At 39.6% G+C, this 19,989-nt stretch overlaps 1 protein-coding gene across 7 annotated transcripts in view; it reads right to left on the bottom strand.

Moving 5' to 3' along the window:
- LOC115638087 (uncharacterized protein KIAA0930 homolog) overlaps positions 1 to 19,989 on the bottom strand; it is a 137,385-nt gene that overhangs the window by 49,524 nt on the left and 67,872 nt on the right. For 6 of the 7 annotated variants that reach the window (XR_003997397.1, XM_030539676.1, XM_030539696.1 and 3 more), the window contains one exon: positions 4,038 to 4,186. Coding sequence is in view for 6 of the 7 variants with exons in the window: in XM_030539676.1 (XP_030395536.1) it covers positions 4,038 to 4,186 (149 nt within the window). In the remaining variant the exon portion in view is untranslated. Of the gene's footprint in view, positions 1 to 4,037; positions 4,187 to 19,989 lie in introns of those variants that run through there. The other variant, XM_030539708.1, reaches the window with a different exon arrangement.

Below are 19,989 nucleotides of genomic sequence, written 5' to 3'. Positions count from 1 at the left end.
CCCCATAGATTACTAAAAAAACAAACCACCATTGGTTAGTAAGATGAAATATTTAAAAATTGAGTTTAAATTAACAACAACATGAAACAAAGAAATTGCCATCTCTGTTAGATGACATCTCGGCTCATACTGTCGGACCATATAGTTTGGCAGATGGTGGGTGAAATTTTCACAATGAACAAGGAATTTAGAGACACAACTATTGTGAATTTCATTGGAAATTCATGTGCCTAAACCCCTTTGGCTTTAAAAATCTCAACCAACCTGTCTCCCACAACAGCCAATACTTGGTACTTGAAAGGGAGATAGTACAAAGATAGCACTCAAATTTTGGAGGCCCATTAGTTTATAATTCATGGGCTACGTTTCCCTCTATTTCTGAAGACGGAGCACCAAAAATGGTAACTTTTATGCCTTCAGGAAGATTAGCTGTTTGGGCAACTAAATTACATCTAATTGGCAGTGACTCCAACACCATTTATTTATTTAAATTTATGCCAACCAAGAGAGCACCCACCCCCAGCTCTGGGCACCCTTGACAAGCTCAATACATACAATAAAAGTATTAGTCCAGGGGTCGGCAACCTTTCAGAAGCGGTGTGCCAAGTCTTCAGTTAGTCACTCTAAGTTAAGGTTTCGCGTGCCAGTAATACATTTTAACATTTTTAGAAGGTCTCTTTCTATAAGACTATAATATATAACTAAACTATTGTTATATGTAAAGTAAATAAATGTTTAAATGTTTAAGCAGCTTTATTTAAAATTAAATTAAAATGCAGAGCCCCCTCCAGACCGGTGGTCAGGACCGGGGCAGTGTGAATGCCACTGAAAATCAGCTTGCGTGCCGACTTTGGCACCCGTGCCATAGGTTGCCTACCCCTGTATTAGTCCTTCTCAGTCCTACCAGAGATGTAGTGTACATTCCACATGGCAAAATAGAATTCAAAGGCAAATGGGTTTACACAATCTGGCACTGATGACAAACTGCCACTTCAGGTTTTACTTTGGTCTCTTCCTTGGTGAGTTGTCAAGAAAGCCATGCTACGATTTCCCTTAATACCCTGAGATCACAATTTCCCTACTGTCTTATATAGAAAAATCAGAGCTGTCTGTAAATGTATCAAAATGTAATTCTTTAAAAATGTCTATTGCAGGGAGCAGTGGTAGAGAGATTGTACCGTTAACGTAAGCCATTATACTTCTTAAACCAAGGGCCTGGTTCCATTTATACTGAGGCCTCTTTACATCACTCCTGCAGTAAAAAAGAAGTTTTAATGTAAATGTGGATCACGTCTTAAATTTTCACTATATTATACTGGCTGGTGTAGGACGGAGTGCGCAGTGAGGGTTTTGTTTTTCTTCTTTCTGATCTTGACATAATGGAGTATGAAAAACAGAGTCAGAGGGTTCCCCCTTAAACCGTTAACACTCTGTTAAATATGAAAAAAGGTTTGTTCTAAGTTACCCTGATTTCTCTGGTCATGATAGATGGGTCCTGTGATTTTAGTTACAGAGATTCTGAAGATTAAAGGCTTAGAAATTTGATACAATGCACTCTTGCCATAAATAAAAAAGAAAAGCTGTTACTTAAGAGTCTAATTCTCTTTCCTGGCATAGAATCATACAATTGTAGGACTGGAAGGGATCTCAGGAGGTCATCTAGTCTAGTCCCCTGCACTCAAGGCAGGACTAAGTATTATCTAGACCATCTCTGACAGGTGTTTGTCCAACCTGCTCTTAAAAATCTCCAATGACAGAGATTCCACAAACTCCCTAGGCAATCAACATCCTAGATTGAACACCATGAGTAAGTCCCCAGGATTAGAGAAATAAATTCTGTCCTGACATAGGCCCTAACACACACGGTAAAAAAGAGTGGAATGGGCCTGTTTTCAAGAGTCAGCAGCTAAGGAGCGTATGCAATTTGGAGGTGGGTAGGTTTAAAAGGTAGTTTAAAATGTGATTGACTTTGAAATCCTAATCTTTTGTCTAGTTCTCCCTCACCTTTACATATCCAAATAAATAAGAGGCACTTTTGCAGTCCCAGTGATGGCAATCAGGGACTGCAGACAGTTGTCTTTCACAAGATAGTTGACAAAACTGCGAAGTCAAACTAAAACCAGACCAACCATAAATCACGATTTAAAAGTAACAGATCAATGTTTCACTTCACAAACTACAGAAATGATCCCTGAAAGTATAAGACAGATTCAATAACCCCATATAAGAAGCAGTTGAAACTGTCAAGCAACACAAACTCATTTCAAACAGGAGTGTACAGGACACTTTGAAAAGAACTCATAAAATATGTGAGCCCACAAGACCTTCTAAAGTACTGCAATATCCCCAAGAGGAAACTGCCTAATTCTCAAAGCTTGATCCAGGCACAGTATTGAAGCATACAATGTGCCCTTTGCTCAGTGTGCCAGGCTGCCGCACACATAAGTTCTTATTTCCCACATCAACCATTGTGGTAGGCAGTTTACTAAGGCTGAATTTGAGACAAAAGCTTCTACTTATGAAAAAGCCTCACAGATCTGAAATATTTATGACTGCATTTATGCTTGGGGGCTTCATTTACCTGATATAAACAAGTGGTTATTTGATCACCTAATCCCTATAGGAAAGACGAATAATTTCAAAGCTTTAGGAATCAGAAATTAGCTAAGTGTACATATGTGAATGAAACTGTTCAAGTGGACAAGCATTAAAAGTGATTCTTCTTTCCCAGTGGGAAGAATAAGAGGTCAAAAGACCCCATTTTTAGCAGGCTAAATGAAGCCACAATCTTGTGTTATGCAGGATAGTAATACAGCTGTGGAATTTCAAGGGTTCAGGCAAGGGTCATTTATTAAAGCATAGCTTTCCTCCAGGAGCTCCAAAGCTCCAAAATACCCTGTTCTAAGTCTTCAGTGAAGACTAGTAGACATCACTTGAATCAGTAACTGTTGTTCACTTGAGATGCTGAACTTAGGGCCTCTTTTGTCTAGTAGCTCCATTGATTGACGACACTTTACCCCTCTTCCTCCCATCTTCAAAAATTAGAAAAGAAAGTCCCAAGATGCCCTCTGGCCAAATTCTCTCTCTCAAGAAATCGGTTTTGATGACTGAGGTTCTGTCTACTAGTTGCTTCTACATCACCTCATCACCCCTTTATATGAGTTCCTAAGGTTGTGCGTAAGTTACTGCCGAGTGTCTAATGGGTGCAATATTGGATTGTCCTGGTATGTATGGATGCATCAAACCAGCACTACTTTGGTGGCTGGCTTTCTCTCTCTCTCCCCTTCTGCAGTAGTTAAGCTTTCATTAAAAAATATATATATTGTTATAATGTTTCTGCTCCTTATAGTTGCAAAAAAAAATGAACCTTCTGGATGTGGACCAACACAGTGCTGTTTTCCTGAGTCTGCAGATTGACAGACACAATAGCTCCACCAGAAATGTGAACTGCATTCACTCATCTCATTGGGTGTTAACACTGAAGCCTACTGATACCATTATTGAAATCCATGTTGTTAACTACGATATTGCACTGCAGGCCAATTTCACATTAACTTTTGTTGTGGGCAGAGCTTGATTTTTTCCAAGCCTTAATTTACAATATCCCTGCAGTACTTCAGACAAGTAAGGCACAGCAAAGTCCCAAATTCTGTGCTAAATGGGTGAAAAATATTTACCAGGCTACAATATACAGTAGAACATCAGAGTTACAAACACTCTGGGAATGAACATTGATCGTAACTCTGAAACCTTTGCAATTTTGAACAAAATGTTATGGTTGTTCTTTCAAAAGTTTACAACTGAACATTAAGTTAATACAGCCTTTGAAACTGTACTATACAGGAAAAAATGCTGCTTTCCCTTTATTTTTTTTTTAGTAGTTTACATTTAATGCAGTACTGTACAGTATTTGCTTTTTGCTTCTTCCTTTGTCTCTGCTGCTGCCTGATTGCATACTTCCAGTTCCAAATGAGCTGTGTGGTTGACAGGTCTGTTCGTAACTCTGGTGTTCATAACTCTGAGTTCTGTTCACTCACCTTCTTTCCCTCCGTGCTATCACCACTAACATAGGATAGCTTTCGGCGGACATAGAAGAGCATATCATCCTGCCGGGGGGCCAATTTCTCCATGAAATAAGTAGAAAACATCCAAGTCCAGAACACGATGCGATCATCTTTGAAACAACCTAACAGGAATAAAACAGGAGAATTAAGAGTTGTAGAAGACATCCTGTCACATTTGATTTTACTTAATACAATAGACAGCATGACTTCGTGTGTTGTGGGACCAAGCATGATCCTACTGAAGGATTAGTTCTATGGCTCAAGGTAACATGTTTAACTCTTGTGTGACATCCATGCTAGACAATAAGTTTATGGCCAGGCGCTTAGCTGGTGTAAGTTGGCACAGCTCTGATGACAATACAGATAGACAACACTCCACACCAGCTGAGGATCTGGCCCTTAAAGTTTCTCTCTATTTTTACCAGCTGCTCTGGTGGTGTCATTGGAAAAGACAGGGCCAACGCACCAATTTAGAAGACATTAGAGAAGCACAGAAGGGAGTTAATTTCAAATGCGGCTAACACCACCATTTGCCAGAGTTTATTACTTAAATCTGCCAGCTTGCACTAGCCTTACCATATGTTGGCAGGGGAGTGTGGTAAGCACTGTAGAAAGTGAATTATTTAATTGTCTTTCCTTAGCCAATTCGTATTAATGAGCCCATATCTTGAAGGCAAGATATAAAACTGACCAACCCTTCCCCCAAAATACCCAAAAGACCAAAGAGCTTAGAAGGTTTTCATGTCAAACCAAGTCTAATTAAGTTACACAGGGAATCAACTTTTCCTCGAGTGGGGATAAGGAGGGTGGGAGATGAAGGGCAGCAAAGTCCTCTTGAATGCAGAAACAAGAACTGCTAACGACACCAGACTTTGAAGTATCTTGTTCCTGCTAGTTCTGATGCCACAGAAGTGCGGAGAAGAAGTCAGCTGGAGGAAAGCAGCAGCACGAGACTCAGTCTCTCAGATCTCACTGGCAGAAGGGGTCACAGAAGAGGTTGACTTACAATTTTGTGAAACTATTTACATAGTTAAATACAATAAAAGGGCAAAGATACTGCAAGGAGCCCCTTTGCAGCCCCACGGGAGCCAGCTGCTATTGGAGTCCTTGCCTAGCCAGATCTTGGAGCACAGAGAGGGAAACAGATGCTGCATCCTCTCATATGGTGGCTGGTAGTGAGGCACCTGTGCTTCTCCAGCACTCCTTGGAGCTACCAGAGGGCCTAGTGGGTGAGTGAATTGTGGTTCTCTACCACTTCCATTGGCCCTCAAAAGGTGGCACCCTGTTAATGTGCCATAGTCCAGCTTCTTAACTGCTTTGCGGTCCTCTGGACTGAAAGACGCTCTATCAAGTGTTGTTACTGGTTCATAGCAAAGAAACAAAAATACCTGAAGTGGATACTACAGTGGATACTTTTAATGAATAGTAACAACCACCTCTTTGTAGGTTTGTATCCCACAGCTATCTTTCAATGTAGCACATTTGCCTAACAGCAGTATACTGCAGATATGGAATACACAACCATTTCTGTAGAGATGCACAAAACAATTTTATGGGGAGGGATGGCTCAGTGGTTTGAGCATTGGCCTGCTAAGCCCAGGATTGTGAGTTCAATCCTTGAGGGGGCCATTTAGGGAACTGGGGTAAAAATCTGTCTGGGGATTGGTCCTGCTTTGAGCAGCGGGTTGGACTAGATGACCTCCTGAGGTCCCTTCCAACCCTGATATTCTATGATAATCTTATTCAGTGAGACATGACACTTACTTATGGGGATATCTGAATTAAGCTTTGAGAGAGTTTTTAGTCAATTGCAAAGAAAGGTGCCATCTCCCATAACAACAAAAATTACTTTTCTTGGACTCTGGTCACCATCTTCAGGGCCTCATAATGGACCAGTCAGTCTTTTAATCCACAAATGTTTTTCAGCACATTTTCCTACCTCATTATATGTGCATTTAATATTCAGAGATGAGACCTTTCTTCTCATTCTTAATTAATGTAGTAGGCAAGGAGATTAGACTTTAAAATCTTTAACCAGAGAAATAGCTGATCGGTGAGACCTTAGATTTCATTTCCAACTAAGTCCAAGAGCAACAGTTCAAACAAAATGAAATTTCACTGCAAGACCATGCAGAGAATACATTAAACATCATCAATAATGAAGCCACAGCATTTGTAGGAAGTATCTACTGTGTATTAAATGTGATAACTATCATTAATAAAAAGGCTGAGACAGACACACAAAGAAGCCAGGATAGTGAAAAAGTTTTCAGTAATTTGGCACATTCTCAGCCTTGCTGCAATTGCTTTACTCATTGAGTGATTGTATTGAAGTCACCGTAACTACTCAAGGGTGCACAGCAACAACAGTTGGCCTTGTGTAAAGTTTGTGAGACATTTAATAACAAGCAGTAATACATTAAACTTCATATTTAGCAGAGAACAGAAAACAGTACAGGCACACATCATGACCCACTAAATGTCCCACAGGAATCTGGGCTTGTTAAGTCTCCTGGTTTTTGAGCACTTGATTTCAGAATCTTAACACTGAATTAAATATTAAGGGGCTTTGTATTTAATTTCTCTGATGTTTTACAGAAATAAGTGAGGATGAGCAAAAATGGAGGCGTCATGCATAGGCAGCTTAAAAAAAGTTCTAATGTTCATCACTTGGAAAAAAACTTCCTTCAAACTTCGTTTTCCTTCCTCAATTAAGTCTATATAACAAGGCAATTTATACAACTATAAAATGTCAGTCTGAACTTGTCACTTAGAAAACCCAAAGCCAACTGATTTAAACTGAACTTTACAAATTCATTCGAGTAATTTATACGCAACTAAAAATTGGGGGCCAGGAGGGTTTTGAATGGAAATTGAGACTTGGTATACACGGATATCATGGTGATGGGCTTAGTAAAAGAACCTAAAATGGAATAGAACGGGTTTTTAATTAACTGGCTGTATGTACATGCCTCCCTTTGACCTTTACTGGATGGATGAAGAGATGTTCAACTCATATTCACGTGTATCAGAGGCCCAAAGCTGCTGTGAGCTGAGGAGAGTTTTCCTTCAACTCAAGCTATAGGAATCTCTGCTTTTGGCGTAGGCAGATCCAAATGCTTTCTTAGAGTGCCTTTTATACAGGTCAATAAATACATGCAAGCAGATGTAGGTATCTAGGTAAGTGGTCTAAATAACTAAATACACAGTGTGTTCTGGTATGGTGTAACTCTACACAATGTTGTACTTAAGTCGTCCTATTATTCTATCCAGTTCAGGAACCATGTTTTTGGATCACAATTCAATCTCTGTTGCAGCTGTGAAATTCTGAGTCGACAACATTCAGTACTATGTGTCATGCATGTGTTACAGTAATATATAGCTATTAATATATTGTACTAGAATGATGTCGAAGTAGTTATTGCAATGCACTAGTATAAATGGGAGAGGTGCAGAGAACAGACCAGGTTGGGGATTTGCACCAGGGATTCCTCAGGGTAGAATATTTACAGAGACAGGACAAGAGAGGAAGGGAGATGAACTTGACTTATCAAATTGATCATCCCTAACAAGAGAGGAAAATGTCAGCTTCCTTTCATGCAGTAATGCTGCTGCAATGAAACTGGTTATCCACAGAGCCACAATGGAACTTCTCAGGAAAAACTGGTGACCCAGAAACAAGGACGTGAGGCGGTGACTTTACAACTCCACCTGAGATTTAAGGCAGAATCTCTGTCCCAGCTGAGCTGTGCTCAAAGTGGGAATGAGAGGGAGTGGGATGAAGGAATGGGAGCAGAAGTGTCTTTTTAAAGCTGTCATGGCTCCAGTGTAATTAAGAGCAGCTTCAGGGCTGTTCTAACTTCTCTTTGGCTGCAATGACCCCTAGAAGGATTGTGGCAGAAAACAACAGCTAGAATGCAACAGAATTACAATGTCACCTCCCATGTCAGGGGCAAGAGGAAGACTGGTGCAGAGAATTGGACTTTAAAATCTACTACAAATGCAGTGGAATTAATTGTCGAGGAGAACTCATTGCTCTTAATCATTGACTTCTCTCCTTTTAAATTTTAACTTCATGCCAGAAAGTAACAGACCCTTTCAAGTTCATCTGCAGCTCATTAGCTCTCCAATTTATTCAGCAAAAACAAAAGCAGCCTATATGGCAACTATTATTTTAGAAATCCACAGCTGATTGTTAAAACCTTGGCAAAGTTGGGGGCCCTACATTTAGCTGCACAAAATTGCTTTTTAAATATTGTTTTGGGTAGTTCATGCTTTTGAAAGGTGTCAAGCACGGGAGACAGAAATCCTCTTTTAAATACAGGGAATAGAGATAGTGCAGGCCTTGACTGGTCATCATCCTACCAAACTACCACAACCTGCCCTGTAGGGGCCACCTCCAGAGAGTCAAGAGAGTGGTCCTCTCTCCAAGCCATAGACTAATCATGCAAGGTGCTGAACAACTGGAGTAAAAGGCACTCTGCTCCTAGGAGGATCAGGCACTTAATCTTTGGCACCTCTGCTAACAAGTTCACCTTGATATTGATATTGCTTTTGTGATGTAGACAAATCCGGTGAGAAGGACTGAGACCTAACTCATTTCACACAACCATGAGATAACAGCTTTCTATCATTCGTGTCTTTGGCTGGACTTTCATCAGACTTACAGAATAAAAAGGCTGTATAAATACCATTGCCAAGCTGGAATATAGTTAATGAAAGACTTGCTAATTCTAAAAGCACTGAAGACTTTGAAAAAGGTATTAAGGAGCTATTGCTTCTCCAACTAAAATCTATGGCAAAAGTCTCACTTTAACAGGAGCAGAATTGGGTCCTTTATTACAATGGAATTAGATCAGGGATTCAAGAGAACCAATTCCACGCACAGTACAGAACACAGCATAAGAGAGCTTAGTGAGAACACTCTGCCCACTAATAGATTTTGCTTCCAAATGAACAAAATGGAATTAGGAATTCAGATTATAAATCTCAATATATCAAAAGTCAATTATATGATTATGAGACCTTTGTGACGAAGACATCCTAATTACAACAATTCATTGCAATGATTCATTTGCATGGATTTTACTCTCATAGTCAAGATTTATGTCAGCTGGTATGCAGTCAATGTATCCTTTTACCTATATTAGATTTTATATCAAGTATTCATTTAAGGGAACTGGCTCCAAATCCATATAACAGGTTAGGAATTGTTTATAATTAATGCTTTCAAAAAGCAAAAATCATGGGCTAAAAAGAAATGTCAGAATGTATTTTTTTTTTTTTTTTTTGCTTCAAAGGAAAAACTTTAAAAAAAGGTCACTTCATATTTGGTGGATAACTACTCTTTTGGCAGTTATTACTTATACTGTAGTGAAAAAAAATAATCTCACTCTGATCTGGTGGTTTGAGCAAGGGAGGGGGAGTCAGGTCTCCTGGGCTTCATCCCCAGTTCTGCCATGAGTTACTATAAACCATGGGACATCAGACAAGTCATTTAACCAATCTGTTCCTCAGTTTCATCATCTGTAAAATGGGTTTAGTAGTATCATCTTACTGAGGTGCTTGAAGGTTAATTAAATTGTTTGTGAAGCTCTTCAAGATTTTATGATTAAAAGCAGTCAAGACATGAAGGTGATTTTTATTACACTTCACTTTGGTTTTGAGTTAGCAAAATACTCTGCATGTGATAAACTGCTCCTTTAGCCATATATTCTCAAAATAGTCAGATTTAACATAAAAAGCCTGCCGTAGACACTCTTGGTATTAAAAAGGTATAACTGGCACAAAACCAGAATGGCACATTTGTCCCGACCGCATATCAGACATCAGCTAGTCAGCATATTAGAAATCAAAAGCACTCAAGCTTTCCTCCAAAAAGCTCACCCCAATCACTTCCGTGATCCCAAAAAGACAGACTTTGCAACAAGCCCAGAAGATCAAGAGAATCAGGATATTTCAGACCATGTGGGAAATCACCAAAATGAAAGGCTCTCATAGAGGACATCTTGCCAACAGCTTCTTCTCTGATATTTCAAGGGGCGTGGACATGAACACCTCTACCAATCCTAATCACGATAATACAGCCTGGGAAGAGAAGTGCCCACTCAGGCAGGAAGGTCCAAGCCACTTAAAAAAAAGTTATACTTTCACCAGAAATATCTCAACCTTCTTCTGGTAGAAATTCTGGCAGAAAAGAAAGAAGGAAAGACCAGTGATTAGCCTGGAATATGCAAGACCCATGTTCAATTCCTTCCTCTGCCAAAGATTTCTTGTGTTACCTTGGGCATATCACTTAGTCTTTAGTGCCTCCATTGCCCATCTGTAAAATGGGAATGCCACCATTGCCTTACCTCACATGTGTGTTGCAAGGATAAACACATTAAAGATCACGAGGCATTTAAATGGTACAGTAATAAGTGCCATATAAGTATCTAACACAGATAGACCAATTTTCTTTGAAAATGAACAAAATCCATGGGCTCACCAAGTGTAAAAATATATACCTTTTACATTTTAAAAGTATAATGTAAGATTATGTAGATTTGGAATTTGAAAAGAGTTCCGCTCTGCAAATTATATATATGTGTGGCCCCGGTGATAATGAGCACCATCAACACTTACTAACTAGAGTAGACGTTGATGGAATTCAGCACTGTGACATCAAAGGAGAGAGAGACTGAAATAACAAGCAAATATTGCACTAAAGAGAGTGAGCACTAATTTTTTCCCTTGTTGCTCTGGATTTTTCTTCTAGCTAATCATACCAAAGAAATACTGAACTTATTACAGGGGCCACCAATACTGATCAGATACTGAATAAATGATCAGAACATGAGACGGGTTTTCCTGTGCTGCAGATCCTGACCCCAGTATTCGACTTTTCAGGGATATTCCACTGACATAAACGGAAGATCCATACAGGAAGGGAAAACAGAACATTATTAAAAAGATATGAGTGGATAACTTTGCTTAAATTAGACCTAGTGTTTTTCAACCAGTTGGTCACATTGGTCAATTAGAGGGGTCATGAGGCACCGAACATTTTATTACAATTTAAAGCAAAGAATATCTGGCTCCCCCATTCTCCTCACACCTCTACCCTTCAAGGTCAAGTATTCTCTGTCAAAATAAGCCTATATAACTGATCATTGATACTTTTTTATTTTAAACTCTTACTTTTGCAGCAAATGGAAAGGGGTCCCAAAACCTTTTGATTTCAAATAAGGGTTGCCAACATGAAAGGCTTAAAACACACTGAGTTAGGGTAAGCAATTAACTCTGCAGCAGTTGCACTATGTACACCAGATTACCAATAGATGTAACTGATTTTCCTGTATTTGTCACCTTTCTAAACATGACTCCATTTTTACAGCTGTCTGAATTCAATATATTCTCTCTAGAATCAATTTGCAGTTTTCAGTACACACCTTAAAAGTAATCGCTCTGTTATTGCTAGATAACTGACCCTTTTGATTTGAAATAGCATGTGAGCCCATGGCCCGTTATTGCTGTGACCATTTAGATCAACTATAAGTGCTGTCCTTTGCGTGGAAAGGGAAAGGGGAAGGATATGTGCATCATTTCGTTCCAGAATAGATAACCTCTGCTGCTAAGCACTGTGAATACTGCTGTGATCTAACATTTCCAAACAAGACTATGGCTTCTAAGGTCTCATCTACACAATGGGGTAAACAGGGCCAGCTCCAGCATTTTTGCCACCTCAAGTGGCCCAAAAAAAAAAAAAAAAAAAAATTGCCACGCTCGGTGGCAGCTCTACCGTCACTGCTTCATTCTTCAGGCAGGTCCTTTCCTCCAAGAGGGACTGCGGGATCCACTGCTGAATTTCCACCGAAGAGCTGGATGTGCCGCCCCTTTCCGTTGGCTGCCCCAAGCACCTGCTTGCTGCGCTGGTGCCTGGAGCTGGCCCTGGGGGTAATGCACTATGAGGGATGTGGGGAGTGATTACTAGAGCACACTAATGTACTGTGCATTAATAGGTCCACGTAGACACCAAAGATTCCCTAGTGGGCTTTAACAGGGTACTATTTATACGTTAAAGCGCACTAGGGAACCTTTGGTGCGCACCAGCAGGGTCTACATTAACCCATTAATGCCAGTACATTAGTGCACTTTAAAAGTCAGACTACAGTAGAGTGCATTACCCCATCATGTAGAAAAGCCCTAAGAAAACTTCTTCAGGTGATCACTTCAGAGTAATATTATTAAAATTTAAAAGTGACATCAAAATCAGTGGGGGAAAAAAGCTTCAGTTGTGCAGAACTAAATGGTATAGGAAAGGAAACCAAATCCTGGAAACAAGCACCCTTCCGTATGCCCACTGCTAATTTCCCTCCTATGTAACAACTCCAAGTGAAGTTTGTTCACCTTTATAACAATCACACCCATCTTTTGTATTTGTAAGTCTCCTATCACCAATCATATCCCTACTCACTGATTTCCCAAAATAATGGTATTGATATTGCTTAAAAGAAAAAAACATGAAAACCCAGGATTCAACTGAGACCACTCACGTCAAGACCACTGAACAGCCACCACATGGAGCCAACTTTTAGTTATTGTCACCAACCTGCACTAGATTTGTATCAGACATCTAGATAGTGAAGCACCATTTTTAAAGTGTGTAAAAACCAGTGACTCCGCACACAGTTTATCTTCATTTCTGCATGCCAACGCTACCTAACTCTCCCGCTCCACCAATACAAGATGGCTTATCTATGCTGCAGTATTATTAAGATCATAAACAAGTTTCCTATTCTAAAGAAAAAGACAACATAATTCATGTAAATGAAATTGGACAAAAAAAACATTTGTAAAGCATTGCAAAACTGTGTGATGTTCAGAGCAAGTGAAGATTTCCCACAGACTAGAGAAAGCAATAGAAGGGATTTTTGTGACACATTAGTTCATGCTCAGAGTGCCCAACCTTTAATGAACAGTAAAAAGTACCTTTATTGAAACAGTGATTCACTGGAATCAATGAGATAGAATGAAATTTACATCCCATCCATCTGCCATTTAATTACAGAACTCCTTCTGGATCAATATTAATGTTGAAAATCTCTCTCCCTGTGGGGATTTGGCAGGAAGGTGGTCCAAAGGTACCGAACGTGGAAAGTGAGGAGGAGGTGTCCTTTTTTCATGGATACGCAGAACCCTGTTAGTGTTCCTTCGACTAACAGGAGAGCATCAAGATTACAATTTCAAAGCAAAGAAAAACAAAAAATCTGAAAAGGGTGAGACACTATAAGCTATGATTGATAGAAATTAATTTTTCGTTAAAAATGAATAAGTTATGGGTTGTGCTTTGCTTGTTGGTTTTTTTTAAATTGATTTAGCTTTTTACCATGATGTTGAAGGAATTCTATCAACAACATGTCTGTTTTTAGAAAGCATCTAAGAAATGGCCAATGGATGAAACTTCGGGGCCTGATCCTACATCCATTACAGTCAATAGCTAACCTCCAGAGATGGGACTGGACCCTGGGTAATGCTGCTGATTATCAGTGTGAGCATGAGGGAGCTCAGCATATCTTGCAGGGTCATTCCCTTGGCGTATCTTTGTACCTATAAAATCAGTAGGGCCATACCAAATTCATGGTCCATTTTGGTCAATTTCATGATCATAGGATTTAAAAAATCTTAAAATTTCAGAGTTTCGGACATTTAAATCTGAAATTTCACAGTGTTGTAACCATAGAGGTCATGACCCAAAAGGGAGCTGCGAGGAGGTCACAAGGCTTAGGAAAAATGGTGCCCTGGGTGAATTTTTAGCACCTTTTCCGGATGCACAGGGGTTGCGTGGATAGGGGGCAGCTCCCTATATAGCATCCCTTCCCCCCCCCCCTCCATATCTGGGGAATGATGTGGGCAGGAAGTAGCGAGGTGCATGGAGCTTCCTGCAGCCAGGAATGGTTCCCAGAGGTAAGTCTGACTCGACCCCAGGAGCGGCCCATGCAGGAGAAGCAGCAGTCATGTGTCTCCCCAGCCCACCAGGATTAGCAGTTGGCATCCGGTGCATTGTAGAAGCCCCCAGCTCTGACCTTCCTTGGCTCCAGACCAAGTGCTCAGGGGTTAAAACAGCCTTGAGCTGGCTCTGTGTGTGTGTGGGGGGGAGTGTAACCATGGCAATACTGCGACCCCCCACAACAGCCAGATTTGAAAGGGGAGACTGGATTTCATGGTCTGTGACATGTTTTTCACAGCCGTGAATTTGGTAGGGCCCTAAATATCAGACAGCTGAAAAAAGGCCTCAGTAACACTAAATATTCTGTGAAAATGAAAAGTAAATTGCACAGTAATTAAAGAAATTTTGGCAAGAAAGTTAACAGATTTAAGTCAAGCCTCATGCATGATACTCCATTAACACCACTGGTTCAAATGTTGTTACTTTGAAACCAAGTTGCACAGTAGGGCCATAATTTTAAAAAATTGTATACCCAAGGTTAGACTCCTGGCCTGAATATTGCAGAGGGCCTGTGCATCTGCAAATCCAGTGAAATCAAAACTAATGAAATCCACTTGAGTTAAATGTGTTCTGCCCCTCTTAAAAAAAACCAGACACTTTGGTTTATGCACCTAAATCTTATTTTGGTACCTAATATTAGGACAGAAAAGTTGGCAGACTCAGGAGCCTTATTCAGATTTCAATTGATATTGTTTTTTAAATAATTAGATTCCAAGGCCAGAAATGACCACTTGATCATCTAGTATGACCTCCCTTCTAACACAGGCCATAGAACTTCCCCAGAATAATTCCTAGAGCAGATCTTTTAGAAAAACATCCAATCTTGATTTAAAAATTGTCAGTCATGGAGACTCTACCATGACCCTTGCTAAATTGTGACAATGGTTAAATTACACTCACTGTTAAAAATTTATACCTTATTTGCAGTCTTTGCCACTGTAAGGTCTCTAATGTAGACATAGCCTAAATCATGAATAATTCTTGATTTCAGTGGTGTTACGTATGGCCAAGATAATGAAGCAGTTGATAAGGCGACTCATGAATGTGCAAGCCTCAGGAGAGATACAGTAATATAGCATGCTAAATATAAGAACATAGGAATTGACAGATTAGATCAGACCCAAGGTCCAGCTAATTCAATATCCTGTCTCCAAGAGTTGCCAGAACCAAAGGCCTCAAAGGAAGGTATAAGAACCCCAGAGTAGGTAGATGAGGGGTAATATGACCAATGAGAATCTCATTTTAATATTTAATTGATGGAGATTGTCTTAACATTCGGAGGCACGTGGTATTTTTTAATACTTTCCCAAGCTCTTCCTTAACATTATCTCTTATAACTGCAGTTAGTCTGGTTATCCATATAATTATCCAGTCCCTCTCTGAATCTTGCTAAGATCTCAGCCTCAGTGAAACAGTATCTTATTTCCTTTTTCTTTCTTTTTCTTTATTTTCAAAGATTGTATTTTTATAATCAATAAAAAGGTAGAGCTACTGCTGCTAAAAGGGTGAAAGAGAGGGAAATGTTGCACATTTAGAATTTCCTACATCCCCAGCTTTGAAAAACATTATTAAACAACAGGAACATTAATATATTCCTAAAGAACATTTTACTGAGGTAAATCTGAAAACCACCATACTGTCACGGGAGTGGATTAGCTATACTAAATACTGTGCAGCATCTGGATACTTATACCAGCTGGCAAGTTTACAATTTCCAATGGGACTGATGCAGACCAAAAAACAAAAAACACCAGCCAACCAACTTTAGAAAACAGCAAAAATACTCTCAAACCATGTATGCTGGGGTCAGCTCTCCGCATGCTGACAAGACCTGTCTAGGCACATAACGACAGCATCTTGTAGCCTTCTCAACACACTCAGTAAAGCACTATATTTACAGACAAGGAGTAAAATTTTCAAAATACCTAAGTCTCACTGCAAGTCAATGGCATTAGGCTCCCGAATGCCTTAAGTGTCTTTTGAAAATGGGATTCCAATCTTTTTGAAAACATTATCCAAGATACTTCTCTCACCCCTCCCTCCCCACGCCATAGACTTTATTTCAGAACCCCTGATTAACAGAGATCAAACACCCCTTTTCTCCTTAGGGAATAGGGCTGACCTCATAATGTCAAAATAACTAACTACCTGAAGGACAAAACCTAATATCCATTGATGTTAATACTAGAACTAAAAACTGTCTTTTTTTTCAGGACTCAGTGCACACAAGTTTTTTAACCTTTTAGTTTTGCTGCGATTCCCTGTGCAATACAATCACATTGGGGCTCATAGTTGTGTCATGGTTAATATTACAACTTCCATTGACTCTAGTCAATGTTTCGTAGTGAGGGCCTCATTCTGGTCGGTTTAAGGTCAGATCAATGCCCTTTGGCATTTATGAAGTATACCCATCAATTTAAACAAAGGTAACAGTAGCCCAATAGGAGCGAGAGGAGGCTAGGGACAGGGAGAGACTGTTTTTGTTTTCAAGACTCGGGAAAATCCTACTACAAATCACTCTCTCATATTGTCACTAAAAAGCCCCTGGCCCGCTGATGATACACACATTAGTTTAATGCAGGTATTTTTCATTCTAAACAAGAAGTATTTTCGTAAACAAACAGAGTTCATTCTTAATTTCTCTGTTGAACATAATTATTTAAATTGAAAAATTGATGAAAAAATAAGAAGTGGATTTTTTTTCATTTTTAATTCCAAGACAAAGAATCCAGAAGGAGAACGAATGACTGAATTGTGAGATGGAAAGGTTACTAGAAACATTAACTGAATTCACTGAGCCAAGACACAAACCTTATACTAAGTGTGATCAGATTTTGCAATCTGCTCTCATAACTGCTACTCAAAATTCAAACCCTAGTCTAGCACCTACATGCATATAAAGTATGGCACTCAGTAAGCAGACAAGGTTGTAATAGACAATTAGTTATAATGGTTGAAAAACAATCAAGCAAACAGATTAAATTTGATACACTTTTCCTCTGGCTGCAACAGACACACACACACGACTTTCATGCACTGTGATTGATCCTGTGTGGAGCCTGGGAGCGATGGCTTGGTACATTAAACGTATACTCTGCAAGGTCAAATCTTTAATATTTTATATTATGTTGCAAGGGAAGTGTATGAACGGGCTGTTCAGTCAAAAAATAAAAAGGAATGGTAAATGGCAAGCAGTGAGAAATGAGGGATACAAAACCACAGACAGGGTAGTGTTCAGTTATTCAAATACTTGTGAGAACAATAAAAGCCTGTTTAAAAAAATATCTACAGCAAAAGGTAGCAATTAGAATTTTACTCTCAGCTGCAAAGGAAAGACTGAGCCAAACTGCTTTCAGAATGCTCACCGCTCACATCTTATCTTGTTAGAACCATCCAAGCAGAAAGAAAGAAACAAGCATACTTGAGAACTAACCCCACTGCACATAAGGTGGTAGGTCTTGTGGAGAAGGCACTGGACTAATGTGCAGGAAATCTGGTTTCAGTTCCTGGCTCTGTCACAGGCTTCTTCAGTGATCTCAAGCAAGGCACTTTATCTGGCTGCGACTCAGTTCCCAATCTGTAAAAATGAGGGTAACAATATTTCCTTTCACCCTCTCTTTGGCTGTCTTGTCTATTTAGATTGTAAAATTATCAGAACAGGGATATCCTCTTCTCTTACTAGGTGTTTGTGCAATACAATCACATTGGGGCTCTGATCTCAGCTGTGTCACTGTTATATAGACAAACATTAAAGAATAAAATTAAAACATAAATAAGTACAAGGAAAGATTTGCTTACTGAACAAAACCAACCACCCAAGGCAGTACACACTAAGAAGATACTCTACAGTCTCATTCTGCCCTTTCGAGCCCGGAAGGGGCCTTGCATTGATGTCAGTGATAAAGCAGCATGCCAGATCAAGGGCTTTGTAACTGCACATGTGCACACACACGCACACACTGCCATCAGTTGGTGTGAGATGCTGAGAAGTGCAGGTCCCCATTCATGGCAAAGCAGTCATCTGAGAAATGTTGGGTACTTGGGAAATATATGTGAACATTTAAAAGCTCTTATCCTCAGACTACAAAGGACTGGAGATCCTTCATAGATTTCCTCTAGCTGCAATGCTGGGCCAACAACAAAACTTCACCTATATGCACAGAATGGGTGAATATGTCAGTACTCAGATGACATTCACCATTGGGAGTCTACTGTTTGGATTTTATCTGGGAACATGTGAATTCAGAAAAATGTAGAGAAAATCTGAGGGCTAAAATGTAAATTGCAATGGCAGCATCAATACCACAAGGCAGACGGAGAAGAAAGTATATTTTTAAAAAGTTATTACAAGTGTAGTTGCAAAATGGCTCAGTCACAGATCACATGACTAATGATCAAGTTCAGGTGATGTCCTAATTGGTGGTGTAAGTAACATAGTAATAAGTGCGTATAATTTACCCTCAATGGAGAGCAGTATGGTAGGACTGTTATAAGGTAAGTGACAAAAAGAAAGGGGAAGCTGCTTCATTGTACACCTTCTTACGCTCTCCTTTTGTTGGCTTTCTTGTAAATTGTACCCATTTACCTTCAACATACACCAATGTGCAATTTACTCCACCATTTATAGGTCACCTCTGGATCTGAACCCAAGAGTGTCATGGCATGCTCTTGTGAGATTTAAATGTATCCCAAACCTCTATGCTGTTTTGTCACCAGCACTTGGAGCTGACAGTATCAGGAAAACAATTTAGAAATATGTAGCCAAATAGGACCAAGATTCAGGATATTTGGGAAATCAAGTATGAAAAAAGAGCAAAAAAAGATCTGAATACTACAGAAAGTAGGCAAAATGCACAAGCCCCCTCCCGTGGTCCTTTGAACTAGGATAGAACTGTCATGGATTTCAATGGAATAGAGGATAGTATAAAAGAAAGTTCACCCTCCCCTATTACAGACACTCATCCCTTATTGTTTTTGGTGAGGCAGTTAATTGAATTAACACATCATTTGATTACAGAATATATTTGAGTGGACAGTGCTAAATAAGTCTAATGGGATGTGTGCATGCATAGTGATTGGAGAAGGAGGAGGAGAAGAGGTGGATGGTAAGGGTGCATCTTATAAATTGGCTGCCTGTTAGCTACAGAGCAGAGGAGGCTAAAAGGTACAACAGTGACCTGCACCTATTCCAAATCTTGTGCTTCATAGGTTGAAAGCCAGCATTTCAAATCTACTCTTGCATCCACAATCTTGTTTGGCAGAGGTTAGCTGACATCTCAGTACCTTTGGCATATTTATTTCTTCCCATAGTCAAGCTGAGCGTCCTTTGCATTACATCAGCTGTAAAACTGTCTTGAAGAGTAAGTCTCACATGTCACTTCCCCATCACTCTTGTTGTTCTATCTAAGTAATGAAAGCACTTGTCAGAAACCTTATGGCAAGTTGACATACATGAAGGAAAATACCTCTATGACAAATAGCCCTGGCTAGACAGGCCTTCCTTCTTGATGGGGCAAAAAGCTTAGTAAGTTTCCAGGAAATAAAAAAAGGATTAAACATTTTAAATATTCATATGGAGAAGGATAATGTCTGTAGAACTCTACCCAGCACAGAAACGAGTCTAAATCCTAATGTTTCAGGATTACGATAATAAGCTGCAATCAGGGAGAAATTTCCCCAAACAGTACTGGAAAATTAGTTGCATTTTTTTGGCTGGTAGTGGTAATGAGGGAGATGGAGGAGAAATTAGCCTTTCCTCTAGAAAGATCAGTTATTGGCTACTGGTGGAGAGAACATACTGGGTTAGTTGGACCCTGAGTTTTTTTGCTGTTGTAATTATGTTCAGACCCATAACACAATAGCACAAGAGGCTGGGGTCAAAGGGCACAAAGCAATAGTTATTTTTAACAAGACCAAACTTATGCAAAATCTTACAGC

The sequence above is a fragment of the Gopherus evgoodei genome, chromosome 1 (assembly GCF_007399415.2).
Source record: "Gopherus evgoodei ecotype Sinaloan lineage chromosome 1, rGopEvg1_v1.p, whole genome shotgun sequence".
NCBI lineage: Eukaryota > Metazoa > Chordata > Testudines > Testudinidae > Gopherus > Gopherus evgoodei.
Note: the sequence above shows the minus strand (reverse complement) of the source record. Positions and strands in the feature narration are given on the sequence as shown.